The 16072-nt window shown below is 39.8% G+C and overlaps 1 protein-coding gene and 1 long non-coding RNA gene across 3 annotated transcripts in view; one reads left to right on the top strand and one right to left on the bottom strand.

Moving 5' to 3' along the window:
* The window catches only part of PRKG1 (protein kinase cGMP-dependent 1), a 1225781-nt gene that overhangs the window by 165646 nt on the left and 1044063 nt on the right, over positions 1 to 16072 (bottom strand). For both annotated transcript variants that reach the window (XM_088459635.1, XM_088459634.1), the window contains exon 7: positions 8456 to 8550. In XM_088459635.1, coding sequence (XP_088315761.1) covers positions 8456 to 8550 — 95 coding nt within the window. The remainder of the gene's footprint in view (positions 1 to 8455; positions 8551 to 16072) is intronic.
* Positions 1 to 16072, top strand: part of LOC148473398 (uncharacterized) — a 66509-nt gene that overhangs the window by 26832 nt on the left and 23605 nt on the right. The window lies entirely within an intron of this gene.

The raw sequence follows: 16072 nt of genomic DNA, 5'->3' as shown, positions 1-16072 counted from the left end.
ATGTATGCTGTTTGCAAGTATTTATATATGTATATATGCTGTGTGTGTATGTAAAGTATGAATGTATGCTGTGTGTAAGTAATCTTGCATGTGTAAGTATGTATGTATGTATGCCATGTGTAAGTACAGTATGATTATGTGTGTGTATGTAAATATGCCTATGTGTCTGGGTGTATGCTATGCATAAGCATGCTTATAAATTATGTGTTTGTATGCATATACTGTATGTGTATGTTTATATACATAAATTATATATATACAGTCAGGTCCATAATTATTGGGACATTGACAGAATTTTCATTTTTTGTCCTCTATTCACCACCACAGTGGCTATGAAATGAAACAAACAAGATGTGATTTAACTGCAGACTTTCAGATTTAATTTGAGAGTAATTACATCTAAATCAGGTGAACGGTGTAAGAATTACAACTTTTTCTATATGTGCCTCCCACTTTTTAAGGGGCCAAAAGTAATGGGACAAACTAAACAATCCTAAATCTAACTTTCACTTTTTAATACTTTGTTGCAAATCCTTTGCAGGCAATTACAGCCTGAAGTCTGGAACGCATAGACATCACCAGACGCTGGGTTTCATCCCTGATGATGCTCTGCCAGGCCTCTACTGCAAATGTCTTCAGTTCCTGCTTGTTCTTGGGGCATTTTCCCTTCAGTTTTGTCTTCATCAAGTGAAATGCATGCTCAATCGGATTCAGGTCAGGGGATTGACTTGGCCATTGCATAACATTCCACTTTTTAACCTTAAAAAACTCTTTGGTTGCTTTTGCAGTATGCTTTGGGTCATTGTCCATCTGTACTGTGAAGCGCCGTCCAATGAGTTCTGAAGCATTTGACTGAATATGAGCATATAATATTGCCTGAAACACTTCAGAATTCATTCTGCTGCTTTTGTCAGCAGTCACATCATCAATAAATACAAGGGAACCAGTTCCATTGGCAGCCATACATGCCCATGCCATGACACTACCACCACCATGCTTCAATGATGAGGTGGTATGTTTTGGATCATGAGCAGTTGCTTTCCTTCTCCATACTCTTCTCTTCCCATCACTCTGGTACAAATTGATCTTTGTCTCATCTGTCCATAGGATGTTGTTCCAGAACTGCAATGGCTTTTTTAGATGTTGTTTGGCAAACACTAATCTGGTCTTCCTGTTTTTGTGGCTCACCAATGGTTTGCATATTGTGGTGAACCCTCTATATTCACTCTTGTGAAGTCTTCTCTTGATTGTTGACTTTGACACATATACACCTACCTCCTGGAGAGTGTTCTTGATTTGGCCAACTGTTGTGAAGGGGTTTTTCTTCACCAGGGAAAAAATGCTTTTGTCATCCACCACAGTTGTTTTCCGTGGTCTTCCGGGTCTTTTGGTGTTGCTGAGCTCTCCGGTGCGTTTTTTCTTTTTAAGAATGTTCCAAACAGTTGATTTGGCCACACCTAATGTTTTTGCTATCTCTCTGATGGGTTTGTTTTGATTTTTCAGCCTAATGATGGGTTGCTTCACTGATAGTGACAGCTCTTTGGATCTCATATTGAGAGTTGACAGCAACTGATTCCAAATGCAAATGTCACACCTAGAATCAACTCCAGGCCTTTTACCTGCTTAATTGATAATGAAATAACGAGGGAATAGCCCACACCTGTCTATGAAATAGCTTTTGAGTTGATAGTCCCATTACTTTTGGCCCCTTAAAAAGTGGGAGGCACATATTGAAACTGTTGTAATTCCTACACCGTTCACCCGATTTGGATGTAATTACCCTCAAATTAAATCTGAAAGACTGCAGTTAAATCACATCTTGTTTGTTTCATTTCAAAACCATTGTGGTGGTGAATAGAGGCCAAAATCTGAAAATTCTGACAATGTCCCAATATTTATGGATCTGACTATATATATATATATATATATATATATATATATAAAATTTATGTATGGAAACCCCCCCTTAGAAATCCTGTGGTTGCCACTGCTAAGGGTGGGTTAGGGTTGGGGGTAGGCAGAGTAGGGTTAGATTACTTACCTAGTTGCGTCGGGATCTCCTGCTGTCGCGCTTCTGGAGGTGGTATTTGAACCGGCAGCTAAAGAGCCGTCAGTATTTCAATACCATTCCTGTACTAGATGTACAAAATTGTATAATTTTCTAGAATGTCCTAGCTAACAGAGAGCTACAATCTGATTGGTTGCTCCACTTTTCCTTTTTAGAAGTTTTAGCAAATCTACTTCAAAATATATTTCAGGGTCCTACTGCTTAATGAAGGACGTACAATACAAATCAGTTCAGCCCTAAGGCCAGGATAACTACGTTTATGCTGCTGAACCAAGCTATTATTCTATCATTACTAATGCAATTTTGTCACCTGATATGTATAATATATATATATATATATATATATATGTATATGTATATATATATATATATATATATATATATGCAAAATAAGAGAGAGGTGCTGAGGAATGCAGCTCCGACATAGTATAATTAGTATAATACCATTCCAAATATCTTCAGTTCAGGCAATATCTGAGTACTGTAGATAGAAAAAGATGCTTGTTACAAATCTCCAAATTAAATGAAGCTACATGTGTTGCTATTGTATTGTTTATTGATTGCCAGAACTCCAACAATTACTGTATCAGATAAGTATGTATGCAATTTGTGGTCTAGCTCATTAATAAGAAAAGCCCCAAGATGGGAAGCATTATCCCTGAAAGGTAGACATACGTGGCAATACCAGTTCAGAGCCGTAACTAGGGTAGTGCGACCAGTGCCATGACACAGGGCATCACAGGTCAGGGGGCGTTGTTTGGGTCTGTCAATTTTCCTGTTTATTATCATTATCACTTGTGCTGGCCTCCCCTATCTCTTCCCTGGCACTTCCCCATGAGGCCATGGTGCACTATTTTATGTCCCTATTTAAAAAATGGGAGAGAGGGGGGGCGCCAATGCTCTCTCTAGCACAGGGAACCAAAAAGTGTAGTTACGGCTTTGTACCAGTTTATCCATTTACAGTAGAAGTATTTAGTAATACTGAAAGCAAGAGAGCAGCCAATATGTCACATAATTACAGTCCTGGAGCAAATTCTGACAAGGTGCTAGGAAGGTGGCATTGCATATTTAACTTGTAGCTAAATTATTTCTTAAATTACCCACCTCATCACTCCATAATTGTCCTGTATTCACAGAAGGGCACTGCACCACACTAAGGTATAATTGAGATCCAATTGATGCTGGAACAACAGAAGTTTGGCTACTAATTGGAAATAAAAATGACAGCCCAGGTGGACAGCAGAACAATAATTGGAGCATCTGGTTTATTTGTTGGTCATTTTAGCTCAAGTTATTTTTATGCTGAAAAAATGAGAAGATTTACAGACACAATGTGCCTAGAGGCAACAGCTCCCCCAACACATCTTAAGGCGGGTATCCACTTATAGATATACAAACGAGAGCACGATTATGACATTGCTGTTGTGCTTTCGTTTGTATAGCTAGTGATGTGCATAGACTGAACGTTCACTCGTTCAGTCCCGGCACATCCCTCATCCCCGCACATGCTGAACCTGATGAGATCGTCAGGTTGACCAGCATGTACGGCGATGACGGATGTCGGAAGCGACCAGCGGGCACGTGCATCGCTGGTCGTTTTTCCGACCAAAACATGCCTGATGCATGCGCGATTTGCAAGCAATTGCACAATAACAACGTCGTTATCGTGCCATAGATTGGTTAAATCGCTAAGTGGATACACCCCTTTAGATATAGCAAATTAAATTAAGGTTAGGTATGTAATATATGTATAAGATTGTAATCTGAGGTTTTGTATTTCACCTATTACTTATTTGTTTGATGGTTCATAGTTTTTTTAGTTTTTATTTTCACACCTTTCTGCCAGGACCCAATTCATAATGAAATACTGTATTGAGTGGCAGAAAGGTTCATGAAACCTTTCTACAGTATGCCAAGTGACCTAAACATACATTTTTAAATATTCCTGATAATTATCATTTCTTATAGCTGTTTATCGCTGCAATAAGAATTTATGTATGCCAGGATGTATTAAGAAACACATCCGGGACAGGGGCTATGATAGGAGCTTGTCCTTGAAAAGTGTAAGGTAAAGTGATCAGATCCCTCTTCTGGTAAAATTTGAAAACTGTAGCTATGAGCTACAATTGTTAAGCCCGCTAAGCAAATCTGACAGTATAGCAGCCCCGTAAGTATCTATGAGGACTGCTATTGCAATCGGAAACAAGGTAACCAGACTCATGCCTCCGATATCTGCTTCGGAGCCCCCGTAATATATCTGGTGATTATTTCATTTTGCGGGTAACAATATAAAAATTAATTTGATAAATATGCCCCTAAAAAAACTATATACAAAAAATAATAAATGAAAATAAACTAAAAAAAAAAAACAAGTTCCCTGTTGTTGGCCAGTTTTGTGTTCTTTTTCTTTCTATTTAAGAGTATTTTCGTGCCAACTCATTTGTAAAGGTATAAGAGTTCCTTCGATTATATTAGACAAACTCCTGACAAAAGAGCCAGTAATTGCCCATTTCATTGCTAAATTAAACAACACTGCTGACAACTGTTTTTCTCACTTGGATAACTCTACTGTGATAAGTTCCAAATGTACAAAGTGATCTGGCAGAAATCCTGCAACATTTTAATTTGTTTTAAAGGAGAACCATAATTACATATTTTAAAGGGTTTCTAGCACATTTGTAAATGAAACGCATGCACTAATTTAGCCAGGGTTGTGTGGGAAAAATCTCCATCCTGGGGCGCTCTCTATATCTGCGCCTGCTGAAGTTAACGCTCGCCTCATTTTGTTGTGTCTGGTCTTAATTTCTTTTCTTAGCATAATAAGTATGCATACCAGTGGGCAGTATAACATCTGCCAATGGGGTCATTGCCTGGTGCTACATACAACAGACAGTGAGCACAGCTTGAACACTTGTCAAAAATGACAAGTGTTGTACAATTCTCTCTGCAGTTTTACAGACTCCAGAAGGGAAGTTGACTGAAGAATTTTGCACCTCTGACTGGCCCTTTTTTTTTTTTAAACTGCAGCAAGGTTTGTCATAGTGACCTACTGGTCACTAAGGGGGTGATGTCATTTTTGCCTCAATTGTGACCCAAATCTCAGACATAAAAAAAGTGCACTTTTAAAAAAATGCAACCGCAAGTTGCAACTATTGCTAGATGCGTGCGGGTCTGCACCAGTATCAAATGCGCCAGGTTTAGGTTTGGTATATGCAACATACACTTATACCCATCCTTTTAACCATTTATATTGTTTGGGATATACACATTTGCTATAAGGTTGCAATAAGACTTTTAAAGATATTTCTCTACTATAAAAGATGCACCTCTACATCACGTGTAGCAAATTAAAAGTATTTTGCTTGCACACACACATAACAATGTAATATCTGCACGAGCAATGAAAAAAGAACACCTATCACAATTAGACAATCATATGTGATTCACTAGTACTGACGACCTATTCATCATCATTGTGGATTTGCACCCTGAATAATCTGTCCCTGCCAAAGTTATTTCATCCATTGATCATTAGAAATCTAAGCATACAAACCATTCCTTAAAAGAAGGAGATGAGTGAGAATCAGCACTTTTGAGCATTATTTAGAGGTATCAGGAGGGGTTTCTTGTACAGTATTGGTATTTTGGAGAGTGTCAAAAGCAAAATACCAGGATGATCAGCCAGCATCGTTCCTCCTGTGATCTCTAGAAAGTGTGATGATCATTTGCCAGCGCTAGGTAATCCTGGTTTTACTGCAACTCCAGCAGCAGATACATTTGGGGAGAACGGTATGCAGCCCAAGGGGAAGTTCAGATATCTCTGTGGAAAATGAGTCTTCTCCAACATTCTAGCAAGTGAGACCTATAGTGGGATGTATTATTCTAAACAGGGGCGCATAGGCAAACAAATGGGGGGTTCTGGTTGCCTGGAGACCCCCTCCTTAGCCCACACCATGATGACCACAATATAAATAGCATATAATACTAAAGTTGCTATGTTTTTAAGATCCCCACAGTGTCAAAAATGAATTAATTAGCACCGCCTTTTGATCTTTTAAAATGTGTGAGCCATCAATGAAAATATTTGTGCACCAACTAGGACATATGTAAAACATGCACTGTTAGGGGCGCATGGATATAGACCATCTATAGTGTCAATTATTGATACTGTACAATAATATACTATCTAGTGCATAAGGACACCGATATGTACTTATATGTCTAGGGCAGAACTAGGTTCCTTGGTTCTTTTGCTACTCCCCCAGATACCCGAACTTGCTCAAATGATTTGGAATGGAGCTCACATCTGAAAAGAAAACATTCAGCTCAGGCAGGTTGGCCATACTTCCGCATATAATAGCATACTGTGATTGCTGGTCCTGTATATGTCAGAATTATTGCATACGCTATACTTCATATGATGTATATTATAGCTAATTAAGTGCTGATTATGCCCTCTTCAAGTACTGGCCACAATTGTTTTAAAATCAAGCATTTGGAAACCCCCCTCTAGAAATCCTGCATTTTCCCCTGGAGCATAACTAGAAACTTGAAGGCCCCATAGCAAAAGTTTGTAAGGGCCCCTATGTATCACCCAATGGTGAAAAATGTATATAACACATGTAACTTTGACAAGGAAGATGGGTAGTCTTTTCCACATCACACAGCACAACTTTGTGCTTTGGGATGTAGTGGATAAGGCATGTGACCCTTGTGGTGTTGTCACGTGCCTGCCATGAAACTCGCCTGATCATTATAAAATAATTTGGGTAAGAGTGGTAACTAGGTGGTTAGCTAAAAGCTTTGCAAATAATTTACCATTGCCATGTAGGAGAGAGATGGGCCTAAACAGTTGCACTTCCTTGTAGACCTTAGGAAAACTACACTTTTGGAGTTGATTAGCTACCCTATCCTGCGTGTACTGGGTTTCCTCTATAAGACCATGTAGTAAAATATAGTATAGTTTAGTTTAGTATAATATCTGTGGAAAGTTTAGCGTCTCTTGACAAAGTAGCAACCAGACTCAAACTGGTCAGCCCAGGGCTTGAATCCCTAGGGAAGTGGACCCCACCCCAAAAGTGTGTGCTGGGCTGCTGTGATATAAAAGGGGGGGTGGCACCTGGTCCTGGCCCCGCCGGGCCCTTCCAGCAAGCCCGGGTAATTAGTACCCGCTCCTCCCCCCCTCTCGGCGCCCCTGCTCCTGTTGCATTTGCACATTAGCAAGGATGTCATTGCAAAGCTGCGTGCGTCCAAAGCTGAATCACCCCCTATGTCCGTATACATTTTTACTCTCCCACTTGCACAGTTTTTAGATTTTATCTGCCTGCAGGGAATGTATTGTTGCTCTAACTAACATGCTGCCGACTCCTAACTCCGATCATTTGTTTCGCTTGGAATACTCCTGCAATTCCAGGATACAGCAGCAAGATTCAATCAGCCAAGCAATTGTTTCATGTTTCCTTCACTGCTCCACGCGCCTTTTAGAAACCTTGAGCTCCCGACGTGATGGCTGTTAAATTATGTTCTCCTAAAAGATATCTATTGATCTTTGTAGAAAACATTTAAAAAAAAGGAGTAAAATATCAAATAAACAAAACTTGTGAGGAAAACAAAAGCACCCAGAGACAGAGGGGACGGTAATATTGTCTGATAAGGTTATGAGGTCATGGAGGCTTACTATAATAGCATAGGTCATGGGCAGAAATAGTCATAATATTAACAATGCTGCTTCAAAGACCCTTCCACAGCTGTCATTGTTAGTACACAGAAGGGGCGCAAACAGTATTGAGAAAAAGTCATTGCAGTCATAAACAATGTTAAAAAATATGTTACATTTCAGGTCACACACGCTGAGCTGCGACATTAACCGCACATAAATTAGCTTTATACACGTACAAAGTCGCAGATGAGGCACAACCTAACTTTACCGCTGCATTGTAGCACTTCTTACACGGATTCAGGCGCAGTCGCACACAGATGTACAAATGTCGCACATCAAATTGATCAGTGTAATCTTGCAAAGTCATTTTTTCGGTTCCAATTGTTTTATTTCTGCAAATAAAATGCCGGTAGATGGCGTACCCAGAGGGGCTATTTGCCGCGACTTGAGCAACGTGTATTAGGACGCATCTGTTACAACTAGCTTAGTCTTGGTGTCCTACGTGAGCTTCTTCTACATATTCTTACTACAGCGTGTCACATAAGCACATTTATTTAACCAATAAAATGCTGCAAACGGCGTCTATTGCTGGCAGAGAATCCGCTGAAAGCAACAGGTGCTTTATAAATCTATGACAATTAAGTGATTTGTTCCTGCAGAATTCCACTGTAACTGTTTTAGAACAATGTTTGGAAGGAAATAAGTCTCAGAAATGAGATGCCACTTACCCCTGAAGAGCTTTCTCTCCAAACCAGTCACCTTTTCCTAAAGTGCGGAGAAATATGGGATCTTCGTTCGGGCAATCTTCTCTGGTAACATTCACCTGCCAAGGAGAACCATTTGTTTTCTCAAAGCACTGACACATAAAAGGCAGGAGGAAATTGACTGCTAGGAGTGACATTTACTGACAACGGGGCTGTCACCGGCCAGAATGACTGCATTGCATGCAGCAAAGTTGGGCTCAGGCACAACAGAGAGAAGGTACTTTACAGAAGGAAAAGAGCATTCACAGTGCTGACACCAGAATGTCAGCATAGTCTCAATGTCAGCATTTGGGATGTCAACATTCACAATATCAACATGGTGAAAATGAGGATGTTGACAGTACTATTATACCATAGCCGCAGCCTAAACCGAACGCTCATATGTTCATGTAGTAGACATGCATAATGTTGACATTTTGAACATGCAGATATTACAATGCTAACATACTGAATGCCGACATAGTAACTACTCTACATACCCTTGAAAAGATCCCCTTCATATTCAGCAAGCCACTTATTCTATCATGCATTTTTTATTTTGCACTGCTACAAGATTCTGTCCGCACTACTATTGTTTTATTATTCATTATGTATACTTTTAGGAGAATAGCTACATAATTGTATAATACTGACTGTAATTGCATATTACTGGGAAAATTTAATAAGTGTCGAGTTTGTGTTTTTCCTGCGATTTTCCGTCAGATTGGAGATTTACTAAATGTATATCTGACGAGAATTTGCAGGAGAAAACAACTTTAGATGGCAATAAAACATTGGACCAACTACAAGTATCAATTTTTTTTCTTTGTTTTAGAAAAATAGAAACTCCTGATTTACTAAGCAGACGGCACACCTACCCAAATAATAGACCTGCCTCTGTCAGGCAAATTGGTGTGATGCACTGCACAGATCACTATGATCAGTGCAGGTTCTATCTTATTAATAAGGTTTAAAAGTGTTAAAATAAAAAAAGAAAGTGCAGTGTTCCCTCCTCAAATAAATAACCAACCCCAGACTTCTGAGACTAGACTGGTTTTAAAAAATAGGTGAAAAATGAGTGTGGGGGCCCCCTTATTTTCCAATAACCAGCACTAACCTGAACCAGCCAGGGCAGTTGAAACTATAACAGGGGGACACTCAGCATGGAGTTTCCTGACAAAGTAGTAACCAGATTCAAACTGGTCAGGCCAGGGCTTGAATCTCTAGGGAAGTGCCCTCCCCCCCCAAAAAAGGGGGTCCCCCCTCCCCAAGGACAACCAGAATATTGGCAAAACATAAAAGTGATGCTTATACTCCTCCCATAGCCCCGCCATGAATGAGAGGTCATTCGGGGACACTCTCCTTAGGAATAAATGGAGCCCCGCTGATTGGTCAAAGCGTGGTAACTGCAACAAACTGACGAATCAGCATGGCCCCATTCAAGTATGTGGTAATTCTGCCACTTTTTGAAATTATTCTGTCAGTTATTTGAGGCAGTGAGTAGTCTCTCTGTGAGTGACGGCATTGTTACACATGTAGAGTGATACTGGTGTGGCTAAGTATATTTAAAAACTCTACAAAGCTTGTAGAAGTATTACATCCATCTTCAGCACCACTGAAATGGATAATTATCATTCAAGTTGCAATGTTTAGTTTAATTCTTTTGTTATCAAATAACTTTTAAGTGAGCAATGATTGCACATTTATTGCTATATAACACATGCTCCTTAATTGGTTACTAATTTTATTTCATCTAATTTCATCTAATTGTTATGCAGCTTATTGTTCATTTTCCATAATGCTCACAATCAAGCATCATTTTTTTTATTTTAACCCATAAGTCTGGAGAAGGCCTTTTATTATCTTACAATATTCCAGACATATGTGATACCTTGATACATATTAAGCTGCATACACAAGTAAAGATTATCTGTTAAACCAACCCACTAGTTGATTAGTTGGAATGAAAATCTGGTAATGTATGGGAGAAAATGACAATCAGCAATTTGCTCCTAAATGCCAGAAAACAGATGAAAATGGTCGTCAGACAAGTTTGTTAAATGTTTGATCTAAACAATTTGTTCAAACAACAGTTTTTGTCCATTTTCCGGCGTTTGGGAGCAAATTGCTGATTGTCATTTGCTTTCATACATTACCAGATTTTCATTCCAACCAATCAACTAGTTGGATGGTTGGACAGAAAATCTTTACGTGTGTAACCAGCCTAATGCTGGGCATACACTATACAATTATCTGTCAGATATCTGTCTGGTTGGAATGAAAACCTGGTAATGTATGGGAGCAAATGACAGTCAATCATCTGGTTTGAAACACCGGAAAACAGACAAATAACAATTGTTCAAGCAACAGTTTTCGTCCATTTTCCGGCATTTGGGAGCAAATTGCTGATTGTCATTTGCTTTCATACCTTACCAGATTTTCATTCCAACCAATCAACTAGTTGGTTGTTTTGACAGATAATCTTTACATGTGTATGCAGCTTTACAGTTTACAAACTAACTGGAACATGATGTGCATGGGTATACCTGTCTATTGTCAGTTTGTAGTGGAGACATTCTGGTTACTGGTAATAGTGCAGTGCATTGGTCATTTAGACAAAGAGCTGGTAGACCTTTGTGGGGGCAAAGTCTAGTTAACTTATTGTTTAAGGAAATAGGCCCCTATTTCGTAACGAATTTTATCACCGAAATGAGTGATAAATGTCACTGTGTGTGATAAATGGTGCTCCAGCCAATCAGCTCCCAACTGTCATATTTCTAACAGTTAACAGTTGGGAGCTGATTGGCTGGAGCACCATTTATCACACACAGTGACATTTATCACTCATTTTGGTGATAAAACTCGTTACTAAATAGGGGCCTGAGGGGCCTATTCATCATACCTTAAAAATCGATGGAGATAATTAGGTTTAGAACTCGCATGGAGTTTTACCTAATTACCGGAGGAATTCATCATTCCTCCTCTCCATCAGTATCTGTTCCGAAAACCTGTCATTTTTGCGATGACAGCTTTTCAGGAAATAGATACTTTTCCCTGTCTACTCTAAGTTACTGCAGCTGCAAACAGTGCTGCACATGCACTGTTACATTCGTAAACACAGCGCATTCGCAGCACTACCTACAGCGGTGGTAAGTTTGTGTGCCCCTCCTCCACCCTCCACTCACGTCCCCCCCATCCCGCACTTACCTGCCGCGCAGCAGCCTCCGGCTCCGTCCTGCACGTGGTCTCCCAGTACACCACAGTACAGTTTAGAACAAAAAAAAAACCTTTTTTTTCTTTTTCTAAACTTTATTGTGTTCTGCTGGGAGAACACAGTGTGCGAGCAACCACCGGAGCCAGAGGAGGAACCAGAGCGCCGGAGGGAGCTGCAGGGGACCGCAGGTAAGTGTTACCTGCTATTCGCCACCTCACAGTGGCGGATAGTACCTCCATCAAATTCCGAAAATACATAATTTTTGGAATTTGATGAATACCATAATTTCCATATCCCCATACTAATGTATGGGGAGTGTGGAAATGAACGTAGAGGGACTTAGCAAGGAGATATCAGTGTTATCTCCTGTGTTAAGTCTCTTCATGAATACTAAAATAACATTATTTAAGGAAAATGTCCTTAAAAACATTATTTTAGTGTTGATGAATAGGCCCCTGAGTGTCATAACTAAGGTGGAATGTTAATTGAAATGCATTAAATACGAATTGAAAGGCTTTTTGTATGAATACTGGTACAACCCACAAAATGGCTGCCTGCACTCTCAGTATATACAGTACTTTTTAAAGAAGCATTATGGAAACAATTTCCTATGAAAATACAACAACATTTGTGTAACTATTCTTTCAGAGCATATTTTTAACAGATTTATTTAGAAAGTTATTGCTATGAATTTTTCTGTTCTCTTGCTGTCCTCAGAATTATTTCAGCAGAGAAAGGGATATATCTGTCTTGTGTCATATAATTAAATGTACAGATGTTGCCGGACGGGAGACTTGCCCACTCTTCCGGGCAGCAGGGAGCGCCACCCAATTTTTGGGAGCTTCCCGGCCATTCCGGGGGAGTAAGTAAGTATACGCTTATTGCCCCTAAAGCAAATTATGGATCACCCGAATGATCCAATAACACATGCAGGGAAAGGATCCCGTCTGCCCCTCCAATGTGTGTGACCACAAATGTGCGGTTGGCCATTACCAGGGAAAAATTCTATGGATCCCTCTCCAAGTACATGGTGCAGAAAGTAGCCTATAGGCTACATCAGCTGACGCCATAATGCCTTGAAAAATTCGGCAATAAAGCAGCCCCCATAGAAACCTATAGGGGATGATTTTGCGGTCGAATATGGAGGACTGCAGCATATACAGTCAGGTCCATAAATATTGGGACATTGACAGAATTTTCAGATTTTGGCATCTATTCACCACCACAATGGTTTTGAAATGAAACAAACAAGATGTGCTTTAACTGCAGACTTTCAGATTTAATTTGAGGGTAATTACATTCAAATTGGGTGAACGGTGTAGGAAGTACAACAGTTTCAATATGTGCCTCCCACTTTTTAAGGGGCCAAAAGTAATGGGACTATCAACTCAAAAGCTATTTCATGGACAGGTGTGGGCTATTCCCTCGTTATTTCATTATCAATTAAGCAGGTAAAAGGTCTGGAGTTGATTCTAGGTGTGACATTTGCATTTGGAATCAGTTGCTGTCAACTCTCAATATGAGATCCAAAGAGCTGTCACTATCAGTGAAGCAAGCCATCATTAGGCTAAAAAATCAAAACAAACCCATCAAAGAGATAGCAAAAACATTAGGTGTGGCCAAATCAACTGTTTGGAACATTCTTAAAAAGAAAGTATGCACCGGAGAGCTCAGCAACACCAAAAGACCCGGAAGACCACGGAAAACAACTGTGGTGGATGACAAAAGAATTATTTCCCAAGTGAAGAAAAACCCCTTCACAACAGTTGGCCAAATCAAGAACACTCTCCAGGAGGTAGATGTATATGTGTCAAAGTCAACAATCAAGAGAAGACTTCACAAGAGTGAATAGAGAGGGTTCACCACAAGATGCAAAGCATTGGTGAGCGACAAAAAAGAGGAAGACCAGATTACAGTTTGCCAAACAACATCTAAAAAAGCCATTGCAGTTCTGGAACAACATCCTATTGACAGATGAGACAAAGATCAACTTGTACCAGAGTGATGGGAAGAGAAGAGAAGGAAAGGAACTGCTCATGATCCAAAACATACCACCTCATCAGTGAAGCATGGTGGTGGTAGTGTCATGGTGTGGGAATGTATGGCTGCCAATGGAACTGGTTCCCTTGTATTTATTGATGATGTGACTGCTGACAAAAGCAGCAGAATGAATTCTGAAGTGTTTCGGGCAATATTATATGCTCATATTCAGTCAAATGCTTCAGAACTCATTGGACAGCGCTTCACAGTGCAGATGGACAATGACCCAAAGCATACTGCAAAAGCAACCAAAGAGTTTTTTAAGGCTAAAAAGTGGAATGTTATGCAATGGCCAAGTCAATCTCCTGACCTGATCCGATTGAGCATGCATTTCACTTGATGAAGACAAAACTGAAGGGAAAATGCCCCAAGAACAAACAGGAACTGAAGACATTTGCCGTAGAGGCCTGGCAGAGCATCACCAGGGATGAAACCCAGCGTCTGGTGATGTCTGTGCGTTCCAGACTTCAGGCTGTAATTGCCTGCAAAGGATTTGCAACAAAGTATTAAAAAGTGAAAATTAGATTTAGGTTTGTTTAGTTTGTCCCATTACTTTTGGCCCCTTAAAAAGTGGGAGGCACATATAGAAACCGTTGTAATTCCTACACCGTTCACCTGATTTGGATGTAATTACCCTCAAATTAAATCTGAAAGTCTGCAGTTAAAGCACATCTTGTTTGTTTCATTTCAAAGCCATTGTGGTGGTGAATAGAGGGCAAAATATGAAAATTCTGTCAATGTCCCAATATTTATGGACCTGACTGTATCTCCAGTATCTGCTAAAGTTCCCTGTACATAGATTCTAAGGATACTTAGTATTTGCATGTACCCCCTGAAAACAGGTGTTTTCAGGGGATATCCTGCAAATATTAATTGATAAATAGGCCCCATACAGGACAAAGAAAATCTTCATATTGCTATTATTGGTGCTGATAATTAAAATCAGCCTTGCACGCTGCCATATCATTTGATCATTATTGTTAAGGCGGCTGGAAGAAGACCTCAAATGACTTCAATTTGCCTGATCCTGAGGTCACCTCTTGGATGCAGTAAAAGGCCTGAACGATACTGAAAACAGAATTCCGGCTAAAGCAGACCCTGATTCATTTGACTACTTAGTTGTCTGGCAAAACTGGACTCGAATACTATAATTCCAAGCTCAGGCTACGCAGCAGCACTGTACAATATGTGACTTTCTAGACTCTTAGGGGGTAATTCAATTGTTTTAATTAGCGCACTTGTTGCGCCCTATTTTTAAGTCAAACCATGGATTTTTTGCACCTTCTTTTGCGAGCAGAAATACCAGTGTCTGTTTGTTCCCAAACAGACCAACAATTGAATTGCTCAGTTGGGCGCCCAGCACTGACAGCCGCCAGCACTAACAACTGAATCGCCCCCTAAGGGCTCGATCCAGTTAGGTGCGATTATCTCGCATCCACAAGTAAGTGCGGCTGTATGCAGCACTTACAGCACCGCATAGGGCGGCGAGCAAAAATGTGCAAGTCCAGGGTGAGATCAGGCCCCAACGGCAATTCGCCCACTTCACGCTTAATTGGATTGAGCCCTTACAGTGACTAAGGGATGCAGTTTCCGCATGATTCTAAGTATTACAGCTACGTAGCATCAGCCTAATGCAGTAGATATCGCAGAAATCTCCTGCAAAAGGCTAGTTAGTGTTGAGGACCGCAGCCCCCATTATTCTCAATGGGGACTGATATCTGACCCTATGTACCAAGCTTGGCCCAATGGGTTAGAATATCGATATACAGTTTTTATGCTTAATTTAGCCTAACCCTAATCTTAATACTAACAATAACCAAAAAACTGTTGACATTCCGGTGTTAACATGTTAAACATTTTAAACATGTTGACATATTGGTTGTCGAACTAAAGTCAATGTTGACATTCAAAACCTGTTGACATTCTGTGGCGACATCCTGAATGTCGACATTCTGACCGGATCCCCCCACGCATATGTAGTTGTGACTGCTATTTAAATTAAAAAAAGTTCTACCTCAATATACCATTTTCTTTTATTACACTTTTGCCAATAAAATATTTATGGCCATTGGAGAAATAGTACTAAGTTAATAGTTGTATAATGGTCGAACCTTAAAGGGAATTCAAACAGCAAAGTAAATACTGTTTTGCAATACTAATATGACATATAATATATAATTTTTATTTTTTATATATATCATAGACATCTTTATTGAACTGTGTCTCACCTTCTTCAGATTTCAGCCCATTTGCCCAAACTTCTTGCTAGCAGCATTAATTAAATGTACTAAACTGAAACCATAAAACGCTTGGAGGAAAAATTTGACTGGCATTGCATTCCCTCAGTA

The sequence above is a fragment of the Taudactylus pleione genome, unplaced genomic scaffold (assembly GCF_031769625.1).
Source record: "Taudactylus pleione unplaced genomic scaffold, aTauple2 ptg000918l, whole genome shotgun sequence".
Classification (NCBI taxonomy): domain Eukaryota; kingdom Metazoa; phylum Chordata; class Amphibia; order Anura; family Myobatrachidae; genus Taudactylus; species Taudactylus pleione.
The sequence above is the reverse complement of the archived record's forward strand: the minus strand, read 5'-3'. Positions and strand labels throughout refer to the sequence as shown.